We start from the raw sequence: 25,241 nt of genomic DNA on the forward strand, positions 1-25,241 counted from the left end.
ATTTCACACAGTGATAATGTAAAGAAAGACCTGATAGTTCCAGTTAAATGATATTAACCAGATACCTATGTATACGATTGATGAAGATATGATCCTTCCATTATACATACTAGCATACCTTAGAATGCATGGCTATATCATAGCTTCATTCTAAGAAAAGTATGCTAGTAGTATGTACAGTGCCTTGCGAAAGTATTCGGCCCCCTTGAACTTTGCAACCTTTTGCCACATTTCAGGCTTCAAACATAAAGATATAAAACTGTATTTTTTTGTGAAGAATCAACAACAAGTGGGACACAATCATGAAGTGGAACGACATTTATTGGATATTTCAAACTTTTTTAACAAATCAAAAACTGAAAAATTGGGCGTGCAAAATTATTCAGCCCCCTTAAGTTAATACTTTGTAGCGCCACCTTTTGCTGCAATTACAGCTGTAAGTCGCTTGGGGTATGTCTCTATCAGTTTTGCACATCGAGAGACTGACATTTTTTCCCATTCCTCCTTGCAAAACAGCTCAGTGAGGTTGGATGGAGAGCATTTGTGAACAGCAGTTTTCAGTTCTTTCCACAGATTCTCGATTGGATTCAGGTCTGGACTTTGACTTGGCCATTCTAACACCTGGATATGTTTATTTTTGAACCATTCCATTGTAGATTTTGCTTTATGTTTTGGATCATTGTCTTGTTGGAAGACAAATCTCCGTCCCAGTCTCAGGTCTTTTGCAGACTCCATCAGGTTTTCTTCCAGAATGGTCCTGTATTTGGCTCCATCCATCTTCCCATCAATTTTAACCATCTTCCCTGTCCCTGCTGAAGAAAAGCAGGCCCAAACCATGATGCTGCCACCACCATGTTTGACAGTGGGGATGGTGTGTTCAGCTGTGTTGCTTTTACGCCAAACATAGCGTTTTGCATTGTTGCCAAAAAGTTAAATTTTGGTTTCATCTGACCAGAGCACCTTCTTCCACATGTTTGGTGTGTCTCCCAGGTGGCTTGTGGCAAACTTTAAACAACACTTTTTATGGATATCTTTAAGAAATGGCTTTCTTCTTGCCACTCTTCCATAAAGGCCAGATTTTTGCAATATACGACTGATTGTTGTCCTATGGACAGAGTCTCCCACCTCAGCTGTAGCTCTCTGCAGTTCATCCAGAGTGATCATGGGCCTCTTGGCTGCATCTCTGATCAGTCTTCTCCTTGTATGAGCGGAAAGTAGATTTTCAGTGGTCTGATACTCCTTCCATTTCAATATTATCGCTTGCACAGTGCTCCTTGGGATGTTTAAAGCTTGGGATGTTTAAAGATTTTTTAAAATCTTTTTGTATCCAAATCCGGCTTTAAACTTCTTCACAACAGTATCTCGGGCCTGCCTGGTGTGTTCCTTGTTCTTCATGATGCTCTCTGCGCTTTTAACGGACCTCTGAGACTATCACAGTGCAGGTGCATTTATACGGAGACTTGATTACACACAGGTGGATTGTATTTATCATCATTAGTCATTTAGGTCAACATTGGATCATTCAGAGATTCTCACTGAACTTCTGGAGAGAGTTTGCTGCACTGAAAGTAAAGGGGCTGAATAATTTTGCACGCCCAATTTTTCAATTTTTGATTTGTTAAAAAAGTTTGAAATATCCAATAAATGTCATTCTACTTCATGATTGTGTCCCACTTGTTGTTGATTCTTCACAAAAAAAGACAGTTTTATATATTTATGTTTGAAGCCTGAAATGTGGCAAAAGGTCGCAAAGTTCAAGGGGGCCGAATACTTTCGCAAGGCACTGTATGTGTGGATATTGGAACAGAGCATTATTTGGGTTGGTAATTCACAGAAACCTCCATTGGAGACAAAGGGAGAGAGAGATTGTGTCTCGATGCCTGTGTCACTTAACCTGGGTTACTGTAGATGTGAGGAGAGTTATCAATCACAGATGGCACGGCCCCAATTGAAGGCTCTCATTTAGAGTGAGTGCTGTCGCTGAAAGTGAGCCAGGCCCAGTGTGGATCAGGCACAGATGTCTGTTCTCTGTGCAGTGTGTCACTTAGCTGTGAGCTTTTGAGATGATGACTGATTGTGTTCCCGCTGGTTGCACCCTCTTTAGTTGATCAGCGGTCATTAAGAGAGTGGAATGTTAATTAGGTGAACTGTTTACGTGCTAGCAGATAACTAGCTCAGCTTAGCGTTATATCGTACCCGCAAGATTTCGGGTGAGAGAGAACCAGCACCGGACCACACAGATTACACTCACAACAACAGAGCCCAGCTAACAAGCTGTACTCCGATGTAAAAGCATGAGTTACTCGCTCAGAAATACATAAACAATGTTATGACGAGTAAACATAGTAGGGGTAAAGTGCTAAATTGTGTACTTTCCACTGCACAACAAGCATTTTTGTAATACATTTAAATGGCCTTTTTCGTGGGAAAACACAAAACCCAACGCTAGGTCGTTGAGAGGAACTCTAGTTGTTGCTTTTATGTTTATGCTGGGTGGGTATGGAATACTACCCTCGTCCCCTGTTTCTGTCTTTAAAGGGTACTTATCGGTTCTCCCTTGGCCGGCCAGCCAGCCAAACGGACTGGAGATGTCTACAAATGCCCTGTGGATCGAGGACCAAACCCTAAATGTATCAAACTGGAGCTGCCTGGTGAGCCCACGTTTACAGTGTGTGTATGTGTTTGCATATGTGGGTTGCATGGGATTGCTATTGATACTCCCTCTATTAACTGCGTCTGAGTTGAGGTTTTAGCAACCAAACACACAGCCTCGCATCGTCCAGTGTGCTGGTCTGGGACTGCCTGCCTTGTGTGCTGGACAGGACGTGAGCCAAAGCAGCAGCACAGGAAGACACCACATAAACAGGATTTGAATGTCTCATCTCATTCACTCATAATTATATCATGCTAACCAGATAACCCGCATGCCGCCTCTGCTGCATGCGCGTCGTTCACCATGCCTCGGGGCTTCTGATGGCTCGATACTGAACAGGGTTGGGGGTCAATTCCATTTCAATAAAGTCGATTTAAGGAAGTGAACCCGAATTGACTAAATTGAAATGGAATTCACCCCCAACCCTGATACTGACTCACTCCCAAAAGGCAGGGTTGAGATGAATTAGGATTTATCAATTTAGTGGAACAAAAATCTATTCATTTTGGGGATGTATTCAAATTCTGCAACACATTTTGTTGACATTAGCTGTTGTTTGTTAAGCATTTTGATGTTTATACCTATTGTTTATGTATTTATTTTTTTATATAAAGTTTATCTTTTGTAATGTTCTCCGGTAAAATTATAAGAATATTTGTCCACCATACAATCTGGTCAAATACAGTGTGAGCCTGACAATGACTGTATTATACTACAGCTTGACAGGGCCGTGCGTTGTTCTGCGGTCACTGGACGTGACGTGAATTATGAGTACAGAGAGAGGACATTATGAGATTAGCCTGCATGATTCCCCATAAGACATCTTTGAAAAATGCTTCTAGACAGAGAGCACATTTGAATTATACATAGAATGCCATTTAGCAGACCCTTTTTAGCCAAAGAGACTTACAACAGTGTATTCACATACATTTGAGTATTTGTGACCCCCCAGTCGGAATTGAACCCACAACCCCGGTGTAGCCAGAGCCATTATCTTACAACCACACAGGACAAATTCAGCACACGCTGCTAACTACGCTACAGTATTTATGCTGGAATACAAAAGGTGCGTGTATGCTTTTACCGGTAAAGACGGTTAGAAATAGCCTATAGCCTATGCATAATTATCTGAGGTAAATAAAATAGCTACATTTCAGTAGTGCACATCGTTAAAAGTGAGGTCCGGAGAGTTCCATGGTTCTGGAAGGGTAGTCTGACTTTCTGCCTATGGGAAAATGGACAGAGGAATTTGACCAGCTGTTCTTTCTCTTCAAGGACTCTTTCTTTCTTTATTTATTTCATATTTTCCCAGAAAACACAACAATTCCTAACTTACACGAAGTCAAGGATAACATGACCATGGGAACGACGCTGGTTACCAACCCTCAAGGAGGCTTTCTGGTAAGAGGCCATGTGGAAATCTAGATGTCAGCCCTGGACTGCAAGAGGCAGTACGGTTGTTTACTATATGTAGAGTTGACATATATATCACACCCCCACGCCAGTGGAGGCTGCTGAGGGGAGGACGGCTCATAATAATGGCTGGAAACGATCGAATGGAATGGGTTTGATGTATTCGACGCCATTCCACTTACTCCAGCCATTACCACAAGCCCGTCCTCCCCAATTAAGGTGCCACCAACCTCCTGTGGCACACACTCTCTCTCTCTCTGCCTCTCTCTCTGTGTCTCTCTCTCTGTGTGTCTCTCTCTGTCTAGAAGAATGGGTCTGAGTATTTATAATGATGACATAAGATATACATTACAAAGCCCGGATCTGACCAGAACTTTCCCCCTCTGCCACTTCACTGGGCTTGTACCTCACTGCTCATATAAGGACTGTTGACTAGAGAGTCCTAGCCTATCCGATACTGTACTTCGGAGAGTCAGTTACTTTGAGTCCAGGTTAACCCAGTGAGCATGTGTGTGTAGCGTTCATGGTCTCATGATGAGGTAACGTTAGCGCCGCTTCTTCAAAAAGTTTCAGGGGGAATGTCCTAATGACCTTATTTCAGATTCCGCCGTGACGCGCGTGTGTGTGTGTACTATTTTCGTCCAGGCTTGTGGTCCCCAGTACGGCTACATGTGTGGTCAGCAGACGTACATCTCTGGGGTATGTACCAACGTCAGCTCAACCTTCCAGGTACTCAACTCCATCGCCCCGGCCGTGCAAGGTACAGGACAACAAAACACACACACACACACACACCGAGAACTACAGTCAGACCAGTGCTGCATGATCCCTCACCTTGGTGTTCCTTTTACATCCTACCCCAGACAGACCAGAGCAGAGCTTTCTCGCTCTACACCCCCCCCCCCCCCAACCCATTCCTCTCTTCACCCCCTAACCAACCAACCCCTCGAGCCACGTGGCCCAGAGAGAAACTTGTGTACATAAGAGCATTCCACTGAGTGTAAACTACTCTCCAGTCTCTTGCTGCCATGCATGCCCAAGTTAGGACAGATTTTGAGAGAGACTTGTCATCGCTGTCTTAACACTGCACATTGACAGCAAGAAGCCCAAACAGATATAATATTTGACTAAAACATAATCATTTCAAACCTTGTATACGATCACATTACAGTATGTCTCTCTATTATGTGTGTGTGGGGGGGGGGGGGATACTTTGGAACAGATTTCCAGAAGTACAATCACTTGGAGCTGATTTGCTGGTGTTTTTATGGTATTTTATGTCCAACAAGAAGAACAAAAATTTGGTCAGAAAACTTTGGGGGGCCAAGTAAAATCACCCCGCAAGGCCACCAGTTGGGGAAACCCTGGTGTGGACTATTAAACCTCAGTATAGATGAGATACAGCTTTCCACCTCTGTGTAGTCTCACTCTCAGACACTGTATTAGACATGCATTCTAAGCACATTATAGTGTAGTCTGTGGCTGAGTTCCGATATCCATTCTGGCATACTGTACCACTTAGAATGCATGTCCAATAGAATGCATGTCTCCTCTGCTTCCTTCTCAGTAGTAGTCTAAAGTTTTTTTTTACAAGACTCAAGAGGGACTACTGTAGATGGGAGAGCTTCTGGGTATTGTAGTGTTCTCCCTCTCTTCACCTCTCTCCACTGCACAAACCAACTGTTTAATGCATTTATTGTATAAAAACTGTTGGCAACTGTGGCTTTAACAGTTTAAACATTGACGTACAAAACACGTCTGTTTCCCCAACTAAATTCTACATTGCGTGTAGTGTGTGATATGTTGGTTGTGTTACACAGATCATAACGGCCACATTATTTGAATCCTTCTTGTATTCCAGAGTGTGCCAAGGAGCTTGACATTGTCATGGTGCTTGACGGCTCCAATAGTATATGGCCATGGAACAGCATCATTGAGTTCCTGGTCAAGTTTCTGAAAAATATCGAAATTGGACCTAAACTGTCCCAGGTGATTTCTCCTTTCTGTATACTAGTGGGGGAAAAAAATGGGTAACACTTTAGATGACGGGTACCTGTCGAAGAACCCCGTAGAAGGACCCTTTATGGTTCCAGCCTGGTGAAACAGTTTCGCCAAAGGACCCTTTAAGAACACAGTATTAACTCTGGGACATGACTGAGAGAGGGACAGAAGGGAGTGACGGGATAGAGAAAAGAGGAGGGACACGGAATAGAAAGATGACAGCAGCAATCAACTGCAATTCGCTGTCTTTTAATTATGTAACAGCACAATATAATAATAATAATAATACCTCGTTGCCTTGCCTTTTGAGATACGTGCATATACGATGATCATCTATTCATTACAGTCTCAGAACCACTGTTAAATCATCACTCATACTGTTATTAGTTTAAAAGTCCAAGGGCATTATGTGTTAAATAAAGGTTACTTAAAAATGTTTTTATGTGAATGGGGAGTCCCTTTTTTAGAATACCCCTGGAGAGGAGCTGGTTCACAGTGGTTTAGCTTAATGGTGAAATTACAGTTTTCCTCTGTGCTGCACTGGAAAATATTGTCCTACAAAGTTCTCCCTTTATAGATCCCATATTCCACAGCCGGATAAGTACCCATGCGTGCTATATAAAGAGAATGACATCACACTAGACTCACCAGACCAAACCACATAGCCTTCTTTACCAGACTGTCTCGGAGTGTTGAAGTGTTGGGAGTGTTGGAGTGTGCCACGGGATGGGACAGTGAGAAAAGAGGGAACTGGAGAGAAGGGCAGAGAGTGAGATGAGGGTAAAGGAGTTTAAAGGGAAGAGGGCGAGTGAGATGAGGGCGTATTTGTACGTTCGAGTGAGTGTCGGTCTGTCTGAATCCCGCCTTTTTTGTTCCAGGTGGGCATTGTGTCGTATGGAGAGCAAGTCATTCACAATGTGAACCTCAGCCAGTTTAATAACACTCTATCCCTGCTGGGAAAAGTGATGAATCTTGAACAGCAGCAGGGTGTCAGGACCATGACCTTCCTGGGTATCGACACGGCAAGGTGCAGTACAAGAGTCTGGTCCTGCTCAATTTACAAAAAATGTACTTAATTTAATTGAGTTCAGTTGAATTTACTGTTCCACTCAGTTAAGTGTGTCTATTTCTCGTACAATGTGTGAAGTGAGTTAAAAATGATTTATGATTTTCAGGAAAGAGGCCTTCACCGTGGAGCGAGGGGCGCGGCCCGGGGTCAAGAAGGTCATGATAATCGTGACGGACGGAGAGTCACATGACTCTCATAACCTCAAAAATGTCACCGCAGAATGCGAGAAAGACGACATTGAGAGGTTCGGTATTGCAGTGAGTATACAACCATCAAAACCATGAAACCTCAATATTAATACCTCAAATAGCCTCACCACAGTAAAAGCTGTAACATACCTTTTAGTCAGGACAAGATCACAGTCACAGCCCTAACAGACCTCAAATAAACACACCGTCTCTCACGTAGTTTAGATGGTTTGGTATGAGGGTTGCAAAATCCCGGGAACTTTCCAAGAATTCTCAGATTTTCCAGAAATCCTGGTTAGAGGCTTCTATGAATCAGGAGAGAATAAACAGTACGGGAATCCTCCAACTAGGGGTCTGCAACTGGGAATCTTCCAGCCCAGGCAGGCCAAGAGTTATGGGTTCAAATCCTGTTCCCTACATGGACCACATTCTGTATATAGAGGACTGTTTTTCAGACTTGATATCGTCGTTGCGAATACGAATCTGTTCTTAGTTGACTTGCCTGTATAAATAACGGTTAGTTAAATAAATCACAGAAAAAAACGACACTATTTGTTTCCCTTCAGGTGCTTGGTGATTACAACAGGAACAACAGAAGCATCACTGAGGTGAAAAAGTTCATTGAGGAGATCAAGAACATCTCCAGCGATCCTGTGGGAGATCACTTCTTCAACGTGTCCGACGAGTTTGCCTTGCTCACCATCGTAGACGCTCTGGGAAGCAGGATCTTTGCCTTGGAAGGTAGGCTGAGCTACTTTCTTCTAGTTAAATCGCGACCACATGCTTTGTGCTACTTTGATCTCAGCGACAACGGTGGCCAAGGGCAGGTTCTTCTCCGGAGCTGTGCTCGAGTTCTTCTCTACGTAGTGAAATAAAGAGAGATGAGATTGTGTTTTATTCATCCCCAAGGGGGAAGTGAGTTATCACCCAAACAGCCACACAGTCGTACAATTTAGAAACAGTAACGACATTAAAAACAGTCCGCAGACAGTTCCAATGAAAATGGATCAGTGATAGTGATCGTATCGTCATGTGATCGTATCGTCATGTGATCGTATCGTCATGTGATCGTATCGTAATGTGATCGTATAGTAATGTGATCGTATCGTAATGTGATCGTATCGTCATGTGATCGTATCGTAATGTGATCGTATCGTCATGTGATCGTATCGTCATGTGATCGTATCGTCATGTGATCGTATCGTAATGTGATCGTATCGTCATGTGATCGTATCGTAATGTGATCGTATAGTAATTGATCCATGTGAATGTCCTTTCCACAGCAACGTCAGGTAACTACACCTCGTCGTTTGAGATGGAGATGTCCCAGGCAGGATTTAGTGCCCACACCTCTAAGGTGAGTCCACATTGCCTACTGTTGTTTCCTTCTACTCCTGGGACGTATTCATTACACCGATTCTGTTGCAAAACGTTTCTTAAACGGAGGCAAACTGAAGGGAGGAGGGACCTACATACATTTGTCCAATAGAGACTCTTGTTTTGCTCTGCTCGCTTCTGTTTGGCTCTTAAACGGTTTTCGTAATAAATACACCCCTGCTTTCATTTCCCCTTTCCCCTTTCCAACTAACTCCTTCTACCCCTGCTTTCCACTGTCCTATACTGTTAAAAGAAACAGTTGGAAAATATGCAACTAGGCTTTCCCAACACCCAAGGGCAACTAATTGCATAAATCTATCAAATGTTTTATGTTTCAAAATACTCTCTTTTAATAGTGTACTCCTACTGTCCTAGCCCACTGGGCTAAAGGGTGCAGCACATTGCCGCGGGGATCGGTTTATAGGATATCACGTTTGTGAATCTGTGACTGCATGCTGATCGGCCCCAGTCAGATACAGAACAGAACGACGGTGGGTGTTGCGTTATTCACTTGGCACAGACATCACTTCAACGTCTATTTCACGTTAGTCCAACGTTATTCCATTTAAATGAATTTTCATGGAAATGACGTGGGAAACAATATTGATTCGACCGGTGTGTGGCCAGTGAGATCTTTCATTCACCATCTTGTCTATCCCTGTGCTGGTTCACCATGATCCAACTAAAGAGGTACCCTCTGTCCTCTCTTTCCTCTCCTCTCTCAGCCCAGAGATATCTGTGCTGTGGAGGAGAGGAGAACTAACAAGAGATGCCTTTTCCGTGAGAGGATGTTCACTTTGAACAAACAAAAACCTTTTTTTTTCTCCTTCTCCCAAACCTTATGTGCATTCATCAGGCATTTCCCCTCTGTCGATGAGTTGGAGTGAACGTGCGCTACACTCTTACAAAAAAAAAAGGTTCCAAAAGGGTTATTCGGTTCTCCCCATAGGAGAACCCTTTTTGGTGGAAAGGGTTCTACCTGGAACCAAAAGGGTTCTACCTAAACTTTTGGTTTCACCTCATTTTTACATTCTGTCATGAAGAACACATGTTCAGCTTAATAAAAAGATTTCCCATCTCAAAATGTCAAATAAAATAAAAATGACTATAGTAAGTGCATGTTAACTGCCAAATAAAGTAACAAGGTTGACTGTAAAATGGTTGACAATTTGTTCTTAAATCAGCCAAAACTCCCATTGTGACAGTGCTAATGGAAGCGTTTTGTGGGCAACAGAGGGTGACAATTGAATGCAAAAAAACGTAATCGTTAAAACATTCGTAGCCTGTATCTATGGCCAACAGGGTTGACATGTTCTTTTCAACCCGCTCAGTTTTCCACCACAAAACACCAGCTCACCTGCTTTTACTGAATTGACTATTAGATGTTCACTGTTTCTTTTGAAAAAACATTTTTTTTAAGGAATAGTTTCACCATATTAAAACAAATGGACCCAAAAGGCACTTATTTCGTGGAATGACCCAGTTCCGTCTTGTGAAATACTTTACCCTGTCCTGTCTTCCTGTATTCATGAAACGGGGTTCTGTGGGGGAAATGGCTACTTGACACTGCAATGCATTCAGACTTGATATCGTCGTTGCGAACATGAATCTGTTCTTAGTTGACTTGCCTGCATTGTGACACTGGTCTGTTCAGCCTTCACTCGAATGAGCATTTCCACTTCCTGGGGGGGGGGGGGGGGGGGGTCTCTTCCTGTTTCCTGTGCTGTAGCATAATTGTCCCAAAGAGTTGGATGGAGGCCCTTAATGTCACTGCCCATGCTGTCACAGAAGACGACATTACAAAGACAGCAGATTAGATTTCTAGTATCTCTATGAGCTGTTGTCTCATCTGACTCTTTAATTTTTTTATGTGTGCTTTGTTGTATTAGGAACAATGTGCTCTTGTCCGGACCTGCTTTTTTTCGTCCCTCTCTCTCTCTCTCTCCCTCCCTCTCTACCGCACCTGCTGTCTCGACCTCTGAATGCTCGGCTATGAAAAGCCCACTGACATTTACTCCTGAGGTGCTGACCTCTGGCACAGCCAGAAGAGGACTGGCCATCACTCAGAGCCTGGTTCCTCTCTAGGTTTCTTCCTAGGTTCCTGCCACTGTGCTTCTACATCAGCATATCTTGCTATTTGGGGTTTCAGGCAGGGTTTCTCTATGAGCTCTTTGTGACATCTGCTGATGTAAAAAAGGGCTTTGTAAATACATGTTATTATAGTCCTTAATACAAAATGATGTCTGTCACAGGTGTGTAGGTTTGGAAAAACAGGATTATTGAGAAGACTGATACTGTACATATTGTTGTACTCACATGGCTGAGGGAAATGTATTTTATAGTTGTTAAATACAATTCATTCATTCATTCATTCAAAGGAGGGTGTGATGCTGGGAGCAGTGGGAGCGTATGAGTGGAACGGGACAGTAGTGATGCACACAGACCAGGGTACCATGGTTCCCCTAAACGCAGACTTCCATGACCCCCTGGACGAGAGGAAGGAGAGCCTGGCGGGGTATGTGGGTAAGTACAAACGACACACACACACAGCCTGGTGGGGTACGTGGGTAAAGTCCAGGCCCGACCAGACAAACCACCCGCATGGATGACACTGTATTTATTTACCTATTTAAACCTTTATTTAACCATACATGGCTGTTTTATGACGTTGAATTCCTGCCCTGTCCTCTGTTGCTGTGTGTAAGTCTAGACCTACTGTTTTATATGAGCCACTCCACGCATGGCATTTGAATTGAAGACAGTTAAGAAGAACAGCTTCTTATTTAGATTACGGTAGAATGACAACCTGTACAATAACAACCTGCACTGACACTTTGGAAACTGGACAGTGGGCTAAGTCCTTAGTGCCTTCCAGCTCCTGTATAAACAGCCCAGGGTAGCATGGTGGACTACCAGCCCCATTACTCTACAGTAGACAGAAACATGGTCTACGTCCCAACTAGTACCCTATTCCCTCTATACTGCACTTCTTTTTTGACCAGGGCCCGTAGGGCTCTAGTTAAGAGTAGTGCACTATATAGGGAATTGGGTGCCATTTGGGACGCAGATATGCTTATACTCCAACTGAAATAACAGACCCGCAGGGCTTACAGTACTACCTTTTACGGGCTGTAGGGAAGACGCTGTGTGGGATTAGAGAATAATGTTATTTAAAAAAGGTGTCACGGAGAACAATCTGGGTGGCTGTTCGTCTCAGACCGGGCGAACACAAACACTGAGTGTGTCTGACATATCAACTGTCTGTGGTATAGTGTTCTTCAGAAAAACTAACCACACACACACACACTCATGCAGGCACACGCGCGCACACACACACCTCTCTGTTCTCTGGTGTTTTACTGCTTCCTCTTAACACTGAGACTAAACTAAACTAATGCCAGGAGACCAATGTACTCAAATAACCCTCTAATAGAGACTCTGTGTTCTTATGCTGTGTGTGTGTGTGTGTGTGTGTGTGTGTGTGTGTGTGTGTGTGTATGTATATATCTGCCCACTGTGCAGGTTATGATGTGCAGTCGGCATCAACCCCTAATGGTGTATTATATATCACGGGGGCACCGCGGCACAACCACACAGGCAGAGTCATCGTGTACAAACTGGATGGGCAACACATCACAGTCACACAAGTGCTGAAAGGAGAGCAGGTGATCAATCCTCAAACCATCCGCCATCACGATGCGTTACAAGCAACATCTTTACGTTATGTACTGTAGTTGCTTTGTCAAACGCATGGGTTAATGTGGTTAGACACAGCGGGTGTGGGAAGAGACTATACGTTTTTTTTTTTTTAACCAATACAACAAAAAATAGTTTTAGGACATCTTTGGTATGCATTAGATAGAAATGAGATACTGCAAAGTGAGCGGAAAATAATGTATTCTAATTTCTGGAATTCACAAGAGTTCACTTATGTCAAGGCATTAGATCACGCAGTATTTCTACTTAATTTTGAGCATGGAATTGAGAAGAGGCTAAGTAAAGGTTTATATTAAAGCATGTATTTGGACTTACGGTTGAGTGGTTATAATGTCGTTTGACCCATGGACTATATAATCCAGGATTAGAAGTTCCACGCCCGTTCTATGGATCCTGTCTGTCTCCTTGTAGATTGGCTCCTACTTTGGCAGCGTTCTCCAGACGGTGGATGTTGACCAGGACTCGTACACAGACATCCTGTTGGTGGGAGCTCCTATGTACATGGGCCCAGAGAGGGAGGAACAGGGACAGGTGTACGTCTTCAAACTCAATGAGGTGTGTGGTGCACTGTGTGTGTCTTTGACCTGTCATCGTAAATTAAGTTCAATGAAAAATGTATTTCCGTGAAGGTTAATAAGTGAATGTAACTATCTAGTTGGAGATCAGACTTCGGGGATGTTTGTCTGATACAATACAAAGTCATTATAAAAAAATATGGCTTTGGATTAGAACAAGGGTCTGATAATGCTCAAACATTTGTCTCCCCCCCTTGCTTCCTTCTTTTTCTCTCTCTCTCTCTCTCTCTCTCTCTCTCTCTCTCTCTCTTTCTCTCTCTCTCTCTCCTTCTCTCTCTCGCTCTCCTTCTCTCTCTCTCCTTCTCTCTCTCTCCTTCTCTCCATCACCCTACACCTCCAGAAGGGCATGTTTGAGCACCAGGCCACGCTCAAGCCGGACAACCAGACGTGTTGTACCTCGGCCCACTCCCATGGCTGCACCAACGTTCGCAAGAATGACCCGTGTGGCGCCCGTTTCGGCACCGCCATCGCCGAGGTCAGCGACCTGGACCTGGACGGGAACCGGGACGTGGCCATCGGGGCACCGTTCGAGAATGACCACAGAGGAGCCGTCTACATCTACCACGGAGCCAAGAAGACAATCAAGGAGAAATACGTCCAGGTGAAGAAAGAAAAGACCAGGTGGTCAGGCTGTTCCCCGTCTGTGGAGTCTGGTGTCACCAGAAGTCAAAGGCCGGGCTCATTCTAATGGCAGGAATGGAATGAATGGAACACATGTGAACCATATCCTCAGATTTCTCCCTCCACCAGCCACCACTGGTCCTCATCTGTAATCAATGTGTGGGATAGGGGTTTGTGGATGGACACTCTGCAGTAGATATGCAGTTACAGTAGATACCGTGGAAGTATTCCTGTTCGACCTCTGAATGTGTGTGTGCTGGTGTGGTTTCAGCGTATCCCAGGTCCTGGAGACGGGGTGAAGACTAAGTTCTTTGGCCAGTCAATCCATGGAGTCATGGACCTGAACGGAGATGGAATCATAGACGTTACCATCGGAGGTCTGGGAGGTGCTTCTCTGTTCTGGTGAGTGTTCAGTGCCTCTGCGTTTAGAGTCAAAACATAAAATTCATGCCGCGTATGTAAGCAGGAACACACACACTCACTCTAGCACTCCACTTGAACTATTAGTAATAGCAGTAACCTCATATCATCTCCCACAACTGTATTATTATATCTTTAGCTCATCTATCAAAGACTGTCAATCTGGTTTACACAGCTGTGTCCCTCTCGGGATTTGAACCAACAACCCCCTCCTCTCTATGTTCAAACCCCCTGGCCCCTTCATGGAGCTGAACCCTCTTCACTCCTTTCCTCCCATCTCATATAACGGAGTTGAGCTCTCTACACACCACAGGGCCCCCATCCAGGGATCCCTCACACCCACTCAGTTTCTGCTGGAACGAGCCTAGCTGACCGGGGCCGACCAGGGCTGTGTGAAAAACTCCAAATCCCAGCAGGCAAAGATTTTAAAACATGATTTGGCAGCTCTTCCTCCTCTCTTGGACCTCTGCTTAACAGAGCGGGGCTGTAGACTGTTGGAGAGTCACTCCCTAATTCCAGAGCGTCCATGGCAGTGGACGCTAACTGTGGCGCTAACAGTTTGATACTGCAGCTGTAGAACTCAGTTACGCCACGGAAACCAGTGACCTCCGTCATAATGGATTCCTTTGTAGAGCTGCCATGGGCCCGCGATGTGGTTTAGAGCGCGGTCGCAAACCTCTTTTCATGGAAGACATGAATAATGTGCTTCATATGATCTATTTGGGGGTTACTTATTAAAAGGAACGGAAGCAGTTTTCCTTTTTTGGAAACGTGTATTAATTAAGTTTAATTCACAGGTCATTCACTTTTGTAACTTGAATGTGCCAGTTCCATGTGCTAATGCCGTGTTCAAAACAACTGGGAACTGGGAAATCTCCAACTTCAGTGCGTTCAAAACAACTGGGAACTAGGAGAAAAATGTGCACCGACTGGGATAAATCGATTTGACCGGTCATCCAACTCGGAATTCCAAGTCGGGAACTCGGGCCTCTTTCTAGAGCTCTGACTTTCCGACCTGAAGATCACTGACGTCATTATGTTTCCCGAGTTCCCAGTTATTTTTGAACGCTGCATAAATCTGGTGTTTGTCATCCAGGTCCAAGGATGTGGCTGAGCTTTATGCCAACATGACCTTTGACCCGAGCAAGATCAACCTACAGCAGCCGTCTAAAGGCTGCATGTTGGGCGGGAGGGAAACTGTGTGTGTGAAGACCAGGGTCTGCTTTAGCTACAGCGTCAAGTCTGAGAAGGATGACGCTAACTCGGGCACAGGTGAGAGTCTGATCAACCCTTTTCCTTTCATACAGTATGCTAACATGTTTACAGTGTAAACCTCCTTCAATAATATGCAGCGAATTAAAGCGGACTCTCGATAAGAACAGTAAAAAGGAGTAAAATAGAAAGCTTTCATTTTGAGGTTGCTGTAGCTAACCCTAACCAGGATTTATAGAAAAACTAGGCATTTTGGGAAAGTTGCTGGAGTTTTGCAACCCTAATCATGACTGGTGTTTGTTGTGTTTCAGCCATTAAGTACAGCCTGACGCTGGACTCTCTGAGGGCGAAGTCGAGGGCTGCGTTTGTCAACATAGACGAGAAAAGTGAGAGGAAGGCCCAGGCCACCGCCAAGATCATAGACAATCTGTGTGTGGAGCATTTATTTGCCATGAAGGCAAGTAAATCCTTCCTCACCCAGCCTGGTCCACATGGAGAGAGAGAGAGAGAGAGAGGCAGAAGGGAGTCTGGGGGGAGATAGAGAGAGAAAGACAACAGAGACAGTGTGGGCGTGTAATGTAAAAGTCTAGTAACCCAAAGGTTGCGTGTTCGAGTCACATCACAGACAACTTTAGTATTTTAGCAAGTAGGCAACTTTGCAAATACTTACTACTTTTAGCTACTTTGCAACTACTTAGCATGTTAGCTAATCCTTTCCCTAACCCCTAACCCTAATCCCTAGCCTAGCTAATGTTAGCCACCAAGCTAACGTTAACCACAACAATCTGGAACATATCATACGTTTTGCAAATTCATAACACATCATACAAATTGTAATTCGTAACATATTATACGAAATGGTGGGAGACAGTTTACATTTACTATGTTACGTCTATCCCTGAGTCCAGGTTAGGTAGGAACGCTCTTAACATGAAAGCGGAGAAATATCTCCCTCCCTTGATCAAAGGGAAAACAACCACTTTCACAAAAGGCCCATTACTGTACATACAAACATTTCAGCTTAAAAGTGGCCTAAAAATAGATTCACTTTACATTGATTGTTAATTGTTCTATTGGTTGTTTTGTATCAGATAGTTGTACATTATACGGTTTTAGTGAGGAGGCCAGATGAAAAGAAGAGAGCTTTTAAATGACAGAAGTCATGACTGTAATGTAATGCTGTAATGCTACTTGACTGTAATGGGAACCAGAACCAGCGCTTTACTGATCAAAGCAATGTGAAGAGAATGACTATTAAACTACCAGCAGGACCTCTGAGAGAGAGAGAGAGAGGTGAAGAGAGAGAGGTAGGGAGAGGAGGCGATGGAGGGGAGAGAGAGACGAAGAGAGGGAGAGCGGGTGAGAGATAAGCGTAAGAGGGAGGGGGAGAAATAGGAGAAAGAGAAACCGGATGAGATAGAGAGGGAGATAGGCACGTTGGAGAGAGACGGGTAGAGAGGAGAGGAGTTTGAAAGAGAGACAAAAGAAAAGAGAGAGAGAATGAGGGAGAGCTGGTGGATGGTTGGAGGGTTCTGATAGAATTACAGGAAATGAAAACTCTCCGCTGTCAGGAAGGGGGTCGTTAAAATGTTTTGAATGCAAGTTGTTGGGGGGGGGGGGGGGGTCCCCCCAACAACATTTCACTTAGGGCCACCCAAAAGGCTAGGGCCAGCTCTGACTGTATATGTGGGTATGGATGTGGGTACACAGACCTGCTAGTCTACTGCGGCCCGTCATGATGAGTTCAGATTTTTGGTGGCCCCCACCCCCATCAAAGTTGCCCATCCCTGCTCTAGTGCATACAGTATCTTCAGTGGAGGAGGAGAGAGAGTGTAGAGTGACACACACACTGCGTTCGATTAGATTTTTAGCAGCCGGTGAAGGGCAGGAGGTACGTTTGTAAATGAATTTGATCAAGCAACGTTGCCTCTTGTTTCCTTCTTGATGAATACATAAACCAAAAAAGATTTAGTTGTTTCTCTGTAATACTAGCCACCTAGCAATTGGATGAAGTTAGCTTTAGCTAGCCAGATAGATAGGCTCCCAATCTCCCAACCTCATAACTAGCCACCAAGCCATTTCAGGCTATCGCTCAAGTTAGATTAGCTTGTCTAACTATCTTAGCTGACATGCCTGCTGGAAATGTTGCTAAACTTTAGAAATGATAATTAAAATGACAGTTGAACAGATATAGAGGTATACTTAGATAACCTATGCAGAGAAATAGACATATATATTTATTTTTTTTACATAGAATGAGGCATAACAATTATGTCTCTAGCTTACAGGTAAAGCTGTTTCAGATGTTTGAAAAATGCCAAATTATCCCTGATTCTCCAACCACCACCCCTCCCTCCTCACCTACATCACGCCCCGCTCTAAAATAAATGGTGCATGATGCCCCTGGATACATTGTACATGTATTTACATTAGCCCCTCCTCCCTTTAGGCTAAATTGGACTTCAGAGACCCAATCATGGTCTCCCTAGAGTTTAGCCTGGCTGAGGACACGGGTCCCGTTCTGGATGGAGATCTACCAACGTCACTTAACAAAACGGTAAAATAAACCACAATGCGCCAGATTTAACACACACACACACACACACACACACCAGTAACTTTTGGCTTGCCATGAATTTTGTATACCTTGGCTTGCTTCCCTCTGTAGCCACTAGAGGCCCTCACTGGCTAACATGTGTGCACACATTGATTTCCTACCTTACTGATTGAATTATACCTCAGCTATCACACAATACAGTGGTGAATATGCAATGTGTGAGCAGAGAAGTCAGTAATCAGTACTTTACACAGTCATGCAGTCATGCTCTCTGCAGCACTTATCATCAGCAACAGCTGTCCTCCATCCTTCACTAGTTCATATAAGAGGCTTATGAGCTTTAAAACACTGACAGGCAGTTGTCCTGTTTCCATAGTGGCGCTCCCACACACACATAGTTCTTATGAGCTATTTGCCAGACGGACGGAGAGCCGAAACATGTGGCTGGAGAATAACGCGGTGGTAGAACAGGGATTCCTTGAAGCCTCAAATTCCTCAACACACGACAGAGTGCGATGACATCCAAGTTACATGTCTGTTTATTAAAGTGTTCAGTGGTTCTCAGAACTGAGTTCTCATGCTATCAAACACACCGCACCACTCTCAGTACAACCAGAGAGGAAGCGGCGAAGTGAGAGGGTCCACTCCCGTCAACATCTGTCCACACAGGAATAGAGCGATAAGCTGACCGATAAGCTGACCGATAAGCTGACCGATAAGCTGACCAATAAACTGACCGATAAGCTGACCGATAAGCTGACCGATAAGCTGACCACTTGCCTTCCCGTTTTTGAGACGACTCCTATTATTAGGGCGGAGACAATACCATCTCGTCAACCACAGGAGGTTGGTGGCACCTTAATTAGGGAGGACGGGCTCGTGGTATGACTGGAGCGAAATGAGTTTCCATGTGTTTGATGCCATTCCATTCGCTCCTTTCCAGACATTTTTATGAACCGTCCTCCCCTCAGCAGCCTCCACTGTTATATACAGTGTTTCTGGTACAACATGCTACTCAGGGTCACGGAGGATGCTCTTCTGTTACACTAGAGGAGTGTGCCCTCACTATACAGTAACAGGACATGGTGTTGGAACAAATACACAAGTACATACACACACACACACACACACACACACACAGTTATCACACGAAAGCGCTACGTTTTCCCTAAGACATTGTATAAAATCCCAGATTGTCATTCTTGGGAGCAGACACTTGATCTTGATCAAATGTTAGGAATGCATTTCACTATTTCAGTCAAAAGCAAACAAGAACAGAGACAATTCACTGTCTCTTGATGCAACTACTAAGCAAGTGAATTTGTTTTTGACTGCTTTCTTGCTAGTTCTGTCTTGTACATGTTTTGTATTTCTTGTAACCATGCACATGTCATTCAGATTCCTTTGGTGGACTGTGGGACCGATGACAAGTGCATAGCTGACCTATCGCTGAAGGCTGTGCCAAGTATACAAAGGTATTATCACAATGATTGTATTCCTTCAGTCCATCAAACTGTCAACAGTTATGTGACAGTTCAGTAGCAGTTATGTTGCCCTTGAATTGTACTTTGGCGCCCCCTTGTGTTACTTCAGTTGAAATGCCCAAATTACATTTACCCTGCTACAGTAGTAACTTTCCTATTCTTTGCAGTCTTGTGATCAAAGCGAACAAGGAGAAGTTCCACGTTCTGATCACCACTAGAAACAGCAAAGACAATGCGTACAACACCAAAGTGATGCTGAGCTTTACTGAAAACATAAACTACGTCAAGGTCGAGGTGAGGTTCCTCGCTGTCTTCATAACAGTTTCTATATATGTATTTATATATACATATATACACACACACATATATATACAGTGCCTTGCGAAAGTATTCGGCCCCCTTGAACTTTGCGACCTTTTGCCACATTTCAGGCTTCAAACATAAAGATATAAAACTGTCTTTTTTTGTGAAGAATCAACAACAAGTGGGACACAATCATGAAGTGGAACGACATTTATTGGATATTTCAAACTTTTTTAACAAATCAAAAACTGAAAAATTGGGCGTGCAAAATTATTCAGCCCCTTTACTTTCAGTGCAGCAAACTCTCTCCAGAAGTTCAGTGAGGATCTCTGAATGATCCAATGTTGACCTAAATCACTAATGATGATAAATACAATCCACCTGTGTGTAATCAAGTCTCCGTATTAATGCACCTGCACTGTGATAGTCTCAGAGGTCCGTTAAAAGCGCAGAGAGCATCACGAAGAACAAGGAACACACCAGGCAGGTCCGAGATACTGTTGTGAAGAAGTTTAAAGACGGATTTGGATACAAAAAGATTTCCCAAGCGTTAAACATCCCAAGGAGCACTGTGCAAGCGATAATATTGAAATGGAAGGAGTATCAGACCACTGCAAATCTACCAAGACCTGGCCGTCCCTCTAAACTTTCAGCTCATACAAGGAGAAGACTGATCAGAGATGCAGCCAAGAGGCCCATGATCACTCTGGATGAACTGCAGAGATCTACAGCTGAGGTGGGAGACTCTGTCCATAGGACAACAATCAGTTGTATATTGCACAAATCTGGCCTTTATGGAAGAGTGGCAAGAAGAAAGCCATTTCTTAAAGATATCCATAAAAAGTGTTGTTTAAAGTTTGCCACAAGCCACCTGGGAGACACACCAAACATGTGGAAGAAGGTGCTCTGGTCAAATGAAACCAAAATTGAACTTTTTGGCAACAATGCAAAACAATTCATCACTCTGAACACACCATCCCCACTGTCAAACATGGTGGTGGCAGCATCATGGTTTGGGCCTGCTTTTCTTCAGCAGGGACAGGGAAGATGGTTAAAATTGATGGGAAGATGGATGGAGCCAAATACAGGACCATTCTGGAAGAAAACCTGATGGAGTCTGCAAAAGACCTGAGACTGGGACGGAGATTTGTCTTCCAACAAGACAATGATCCAAAACATAAAGCAAAATCTACAATGGAATGGTTCAAAAATAAACATATCCAGGTGTTAGAATGGCTAAGTCAAAGTCCAGACCTGAATCCAATCGAGAATCTGTGGAAAGAACTGAAAACTGCTGTTCACAAATGCTCTCCATCCAACCTCACTGAGCTCGAGCTGTTTTGCAAGGAGGAATGGGAAAAAATTTCAGTCTCTCGATGTGCAAAACTGATAGAGACATACCCCAAGCGACTTACAGCTGTAATCGCAGCAAAAGGTGGCGCTACAAAGTATTAACTTAAGGGGGCTGAATAATTTTGCATGCCCAATTTTTCAGTTTTTGATTTGTTAAAAAAGTTTGAAATATCCAATAAATGTCGTTCCACTTCATGATTGTGTCCCACTTGTTGTCGATTCTTCACAAAAAAAATACAGTTTTATATCTTTATGTTTGAAGCCTGAAATGTGGCAAAAGGTCGCAAAGTTCAAGGGGGCCGAATACTTTCGCAAGGCACTGTGTGTGTATATATATATATATATATTCACCTTTATTTAACCAGGTAGGCTAGTTGAGAACAAGTTCTCATTTGCAACTGCGATCTGGCCAAGATATAGCATAGCAATTCGACACATACAACAACACAGAGTTACACATGGAATAAACAGTAAGTCTATATACAGTGAGTGCAAATGAGGTAAGATAAGGGAGTTTAGGCAATAAATAGGCCATGGTGGCAAAGTAATTACAATATAGCAATTAAACAGACAAATCACACTACAAGCAAAAGACTTAAAACAATAAAATGACAAGAGTAACTCGATCATTGCGTTTACTTGATAGCTACCTACACAAATAGCTAGCTAGAACAAAGTGTTAATAAGATACATTCATTAAAAAGATTAAAAGCAATACAAATAAGTGTGCAGAAGATGAATGTGCAAGTAGAGATACTGTGGGTGCAAAGGAGCAAGATAAATAAATAAATACAGGATGGGGATGAGGTAGTTGTATGGGCTGTTTACAGATGGGCTATGTACAGGTGCAGTGATCTGTGAGCTGCTCTGACAGCTGGTGCTTAAAGCTAGTGAGGGAGATATGAGTCTCCAGCTTCAGTGATTTTTGCAGTTCGTTCTACTTCTACTGTCTTGAACATCCAGATTTCATTTCACAGTCATAATTTCTGTCAGTATGTTTTGACATCTCTCCCTTTACTCCGCAGCCCAAAGAAAAAGACTGTAGTCTAAATAATACCAAAGTTGAGTGTGCTGTGGGATATCCATTCCTCAAAAGCAATGTAGAGGTAAGACGTTTCTTTATTATTATATATTTCTTTATAAATATTTTAAATGTTTTATTTATTGATAAAAAAAATGTTGGGGGTAGATCAGCTTTAATATTGCAGATTGTAGCTTCCATCAATGTAATTGTCTACATCATTTCCAATCCTCCATATCTTGTTTTGTAAATATATAGTACCAGTCAAAAGTTTGGACACACCTACACATTCAAGGGTTTTTCTTTATTTTTACTATTTTCTACATTGTAGAATAATAGTGAAGACATGATAACTATTAAATAACAGATGGAATCATGTAGTAACCAAAAAGGTGTTAAACAAATCAAAATATATTTTTGGGATTCTTCAATGTAGACACCGTTTGTCTTGATGACAGCTTTGCACTCTCTTGGCATTCTCTCAACCAGCTTCATGAGGAAAGCTTTTCTAACAGTCTTGAAGGAGTTCCCACATATGCTAAGCACTTGTTGGCTACTTTTCCTTCACTCTGCAGTCCAACTCATCCTAAACCCTCTCAATTGGGTTGAGATCGAGTGATTGTGGAGGCCAGGTCACCTGATGCAGTATTCCATCACTCTCCTTCTTGGTGAAATAGCCATTACACAGCCTGGAGGTGTGCTGGGTCATTGTCCTGTTGAAAAACAAATGATAGTCCCACTAAGCGCAAACCAAATGGGATGGCGTATTGCTGCAGAATGCTGTGGTAGCAATGATGGTTAAGTGTGCCTTAAATTCTAAATAAATCACAGACAGTGTCACCAGCAAAGCACCCCCAAACCATCACACCTCCTCCTCCATGCTTCACGGTGGGAACCACACATGCGGAGATCATCCGTTCACCTACTCTGCATCTCACAAAGACACGGCGGTTGGAACCAAAAATCTGAAATTTTGACTCATCAGACCAAAGGACAGATTTCCACCGCTCTAATGCTCGTGTTTCTTGGCCCAAGCAAGTCTCTTCTTATTATTGGTGTCCTTTAGTAGTGGTTTCTTTGCAGCAATTCCACCATGAATGCCTGATTGACAGTCTCCTCTGAACAGTTGATGTTGAGATGTGTCTGTTACTTTTTATTTGGACTGAGCCTGGTAACTCTAATTAACGTATCCTCTGCAGCAGAGCTAACTCTGGGTCTTCCATTACTGTGGCGGTCCTCATGAGAGCCAGTTTCATCATAGCGCTTGACTGTTTTTGAAAAGTTCTGGAAATGTTCCACATTGACTGACCTTCATGTCTTAAAATAATGATGGACTGTTATTTCTCTTTGCTTATTTGAGCTGTTCTTGCCTTAATATGGACTTGGTCTTTTAGCAAATAGGGCTATCTTCTGTATACCACCCCGACCTGGTCAGAACACAACTGATTGGCTCAAACGCATTAAGAAGGAAAGAAATTCCACAAGTTAACTTTTAACAAGGCACACCTGTTAATTGAAATGCATGAAGCTGGTTGAGAGAATACCAGGAGTGTGCAAAGCTGTCATCAAGGCAGGGTGGCTACTTTGGAGAATCTCAAGTATAAAATAGATTTTTATTTGCATAACAATTTTGGTTACTACATGATTCCATGTGTGTTATTTCATAGTTTTGATGTCTTCACTATTATTCTACAATGTTGAAAATAGTAAAAAATTAAGAAAAACCCTTGAATGAGTAGGTGTATCCAAACTTTTGACTGGGACTGTATATATAAGACAATCCTCGCAACATTTTGCAATACCATTAGACTCACTATGGACTTCAGGCCGCTGATGTGTCTGCTTGTTCTCTCTCTGCAGGAGGTCTTTAAGATCCTGTTTGAAGTCAACCCTGCACATATCTGGAAGGAAATTCAGATCAACGTAACTGCGACCAGGTACAGTAAGCCATGGTGTCACACTAAATCTAAACGACAACAGAAAATATACGAGCGATCAAAAGAAGTATCGTAATGTCAAAATTCAAATGCAATGGCTTTCCCCTTACTACAGTGACAGCGACGAAGTGAACAGCACCCTTTTTGATAACTCTGTGAAAATCTCCATCCCTGTGAAGTACGAGGCTGGACTTAGATTCACAGCGTGAGTACAGACAGCGCCTGCAACACATGCAGCGTGCATTCTTATTTGCACAGGTCCCCCCCCCCCCCCCCAAAAAAACGTTTGACCGTTTTCCAAATCTTTCCGTCTCCTTTCCTCATTCCTCCGTCTCTCAGTGACAGGCACATGAAGGAGGACCACATCATAGTGAAAGAGGGAGAGCAGCACCCCAGGGTCTTCAACGGCACCAGTGTGATAGGAGAAGAGGTCAAGATCAGCTACACGGTAAGACATGCGGCACCAGTCCAAAGTTTGGACACACCGATGCATTCCAGAGTTTTTCTTTATCGTTACTATGCCAGGAGTGGGCAAAGCTGTCATCAAGGCAAAAAGAAGAAATTTGAAGAATCTCAAATATATTTTGGATCTTTTAACACTTTTTTTGGTTACTACATGATTCCATGTGTGTTATTTCATAGTTTCGATGTCTTCACTATTCTACAATGTAGGAAATAGTCCAAATAAAGATCATCCCTTGAATGAGTAGGTGTGTCCAAACCTTTGACTGGTACTGTACATACATACAGTATCATCCCAGTTATACACTAGTGAAACCTGGTTAGTCAGAGTCTAGTGAGACCTGGTTAGTCAGAGTCTAGTGAGACCTGGTTAGTCAGAGTCTAGTGAGACCTGGTTAGTCAGAGTCTAGTGAGACCTGGTTAGTCAGAGTCTAGTGAGACCTGGTTAGTCAGAGTCTAGTGAGAGACTAATACCTGTTTAGATATGGGCAAGTGGTGTGCCCGAAAAGTAAGACATCTCTTACAAATATGTACCACGGTACTACTATGTACCTTGGTATTACATCTATTTATCACTTATTACCGTGGTATTGCATCATTTGTACCACGGTATAGATCTGAATCATGGAAATGTACCATGATTTGAGCTTTTGAGTATGACGGTACTGCCATGCACCTAAATAACACCATGGTGTTGCCTAATCTTTACCATGGTATAGATGTGGATGATGGAAATACCATGTTTCATACTATAGTGAGACCAGGTTAGTCAGAGTGCCCTGAGTCTGGTGAGACCAAGTGGTGCCCAAAAGTAAGACACGTATTCTGAGTTGCCTCAGCTTTTGAAGAAGCTAAAATGTGATTCAACTGTGACTGAA

The 25,241-nt window shown here is 43.2% G+C and overlaps 1 protein-coding gene across 2 annotated transcripts in view; it reads left to right on the top strand.

Moving 5' to 3' along the window:
• The window catches only part of itga1 (integrin subunit alpha 1), a 73,620-nt gene that overhangs the window by 42,379 nt on the left and 6,000 nt on the right, over window positions 1–25,241 (top strand). Inside the window, exons 3-24 of one of the 2 annotated variants that reach the window (XM_036977634.2) lie at window positions 2,539–2,651; window positions 3,966–4,054; window positions 4,712–4,826; window positions 5,928–6,055; window positions 6,946–7,094; window positions 7,243–7,393; window positions 7,891–8,065; window positions 8,608–8,681; window positions 11,080–11,224; window positions 12,224–12,366; window positions 12,830–12,973; window positions 13,334–13,594; window positions 13,886–14,016; window positions 15,131–15,306; window positions 15,558–15,703; window positions 17,696–17,803; window positions 19,202–19,278; window positions 19,455–19,581; window positions 21,969–22,049; window positions 23,825–23,901; window positions 24,017–24,106; window positions 24,241–24,349. In XM_036977634.2, the coding sequence (XP_036833529.2) occupies window positions 2,539–2,651; window positions 3,966–4,054; window positions 4,712–4,826; window positions 5,928–6,055; window positions 6,946–7,094; window positions 7,243–7,393; window positions 7,891–8,065; window positions 8,608–8,681; window positions 11,080–11,224; window positions 12,224–12,366; window positions 12,830–12,973; window positions 13,334–13,594; window positions 13,886–14,016; window positions 15,131–15,306; window positions 15,558–15,703; window positions 17,696–17,803; window positions 19,202–19,278; window positions 19,455–19,581; window positions 21,969–22,049; window positions 23,825–23,901; window positions 24,017–24,106; window positions 24,241–24,349 (2,809 nt within the window). The remainder of the gene's footprint in view (window positions 1–2,538; window positions 2,652–3,965; window positions 4,055–4,711; window positions 4,827–5,927; window positions 6,056–6,945; window positions 7,095–7,242; window positions 7,394–7,890; window positions 8,066–8,607; window positions 8,682–11,079; window positions 11,225–12,223; window positions 12,367–12,829; window positions 12,974–13,333; window positions 13,595–13,885; window positions 14,017–15,130; window positions 15,307–15,557; window positions 15,704–17,695; window positions 17,804–19,201; window positions 19,279–19,454; window positions 19,582–21,968; window positions 22,050–23,824; window positions 23,902–24,016; window positions 24,107–24,240; window positions 24,350–25,241) is intronic. The other variant, XM_036977635.2, reaches the window with a different exon arrangement.

Source organism: Oncorhynchus mykiss, chromosome 5 (assembly GCF_057628025.1).
Source record: "Oncorhynchus mykiss isolate SJ-2025 chromosome 5, ASM5762802v1, whole genome shotgun sequence".
NCBI lineage: Eukaryota > Metazoa > Chordata > Actinopteri > Salmoniformes > Salmonidae > Oncorhynchus > Oncorhynchus mykiss.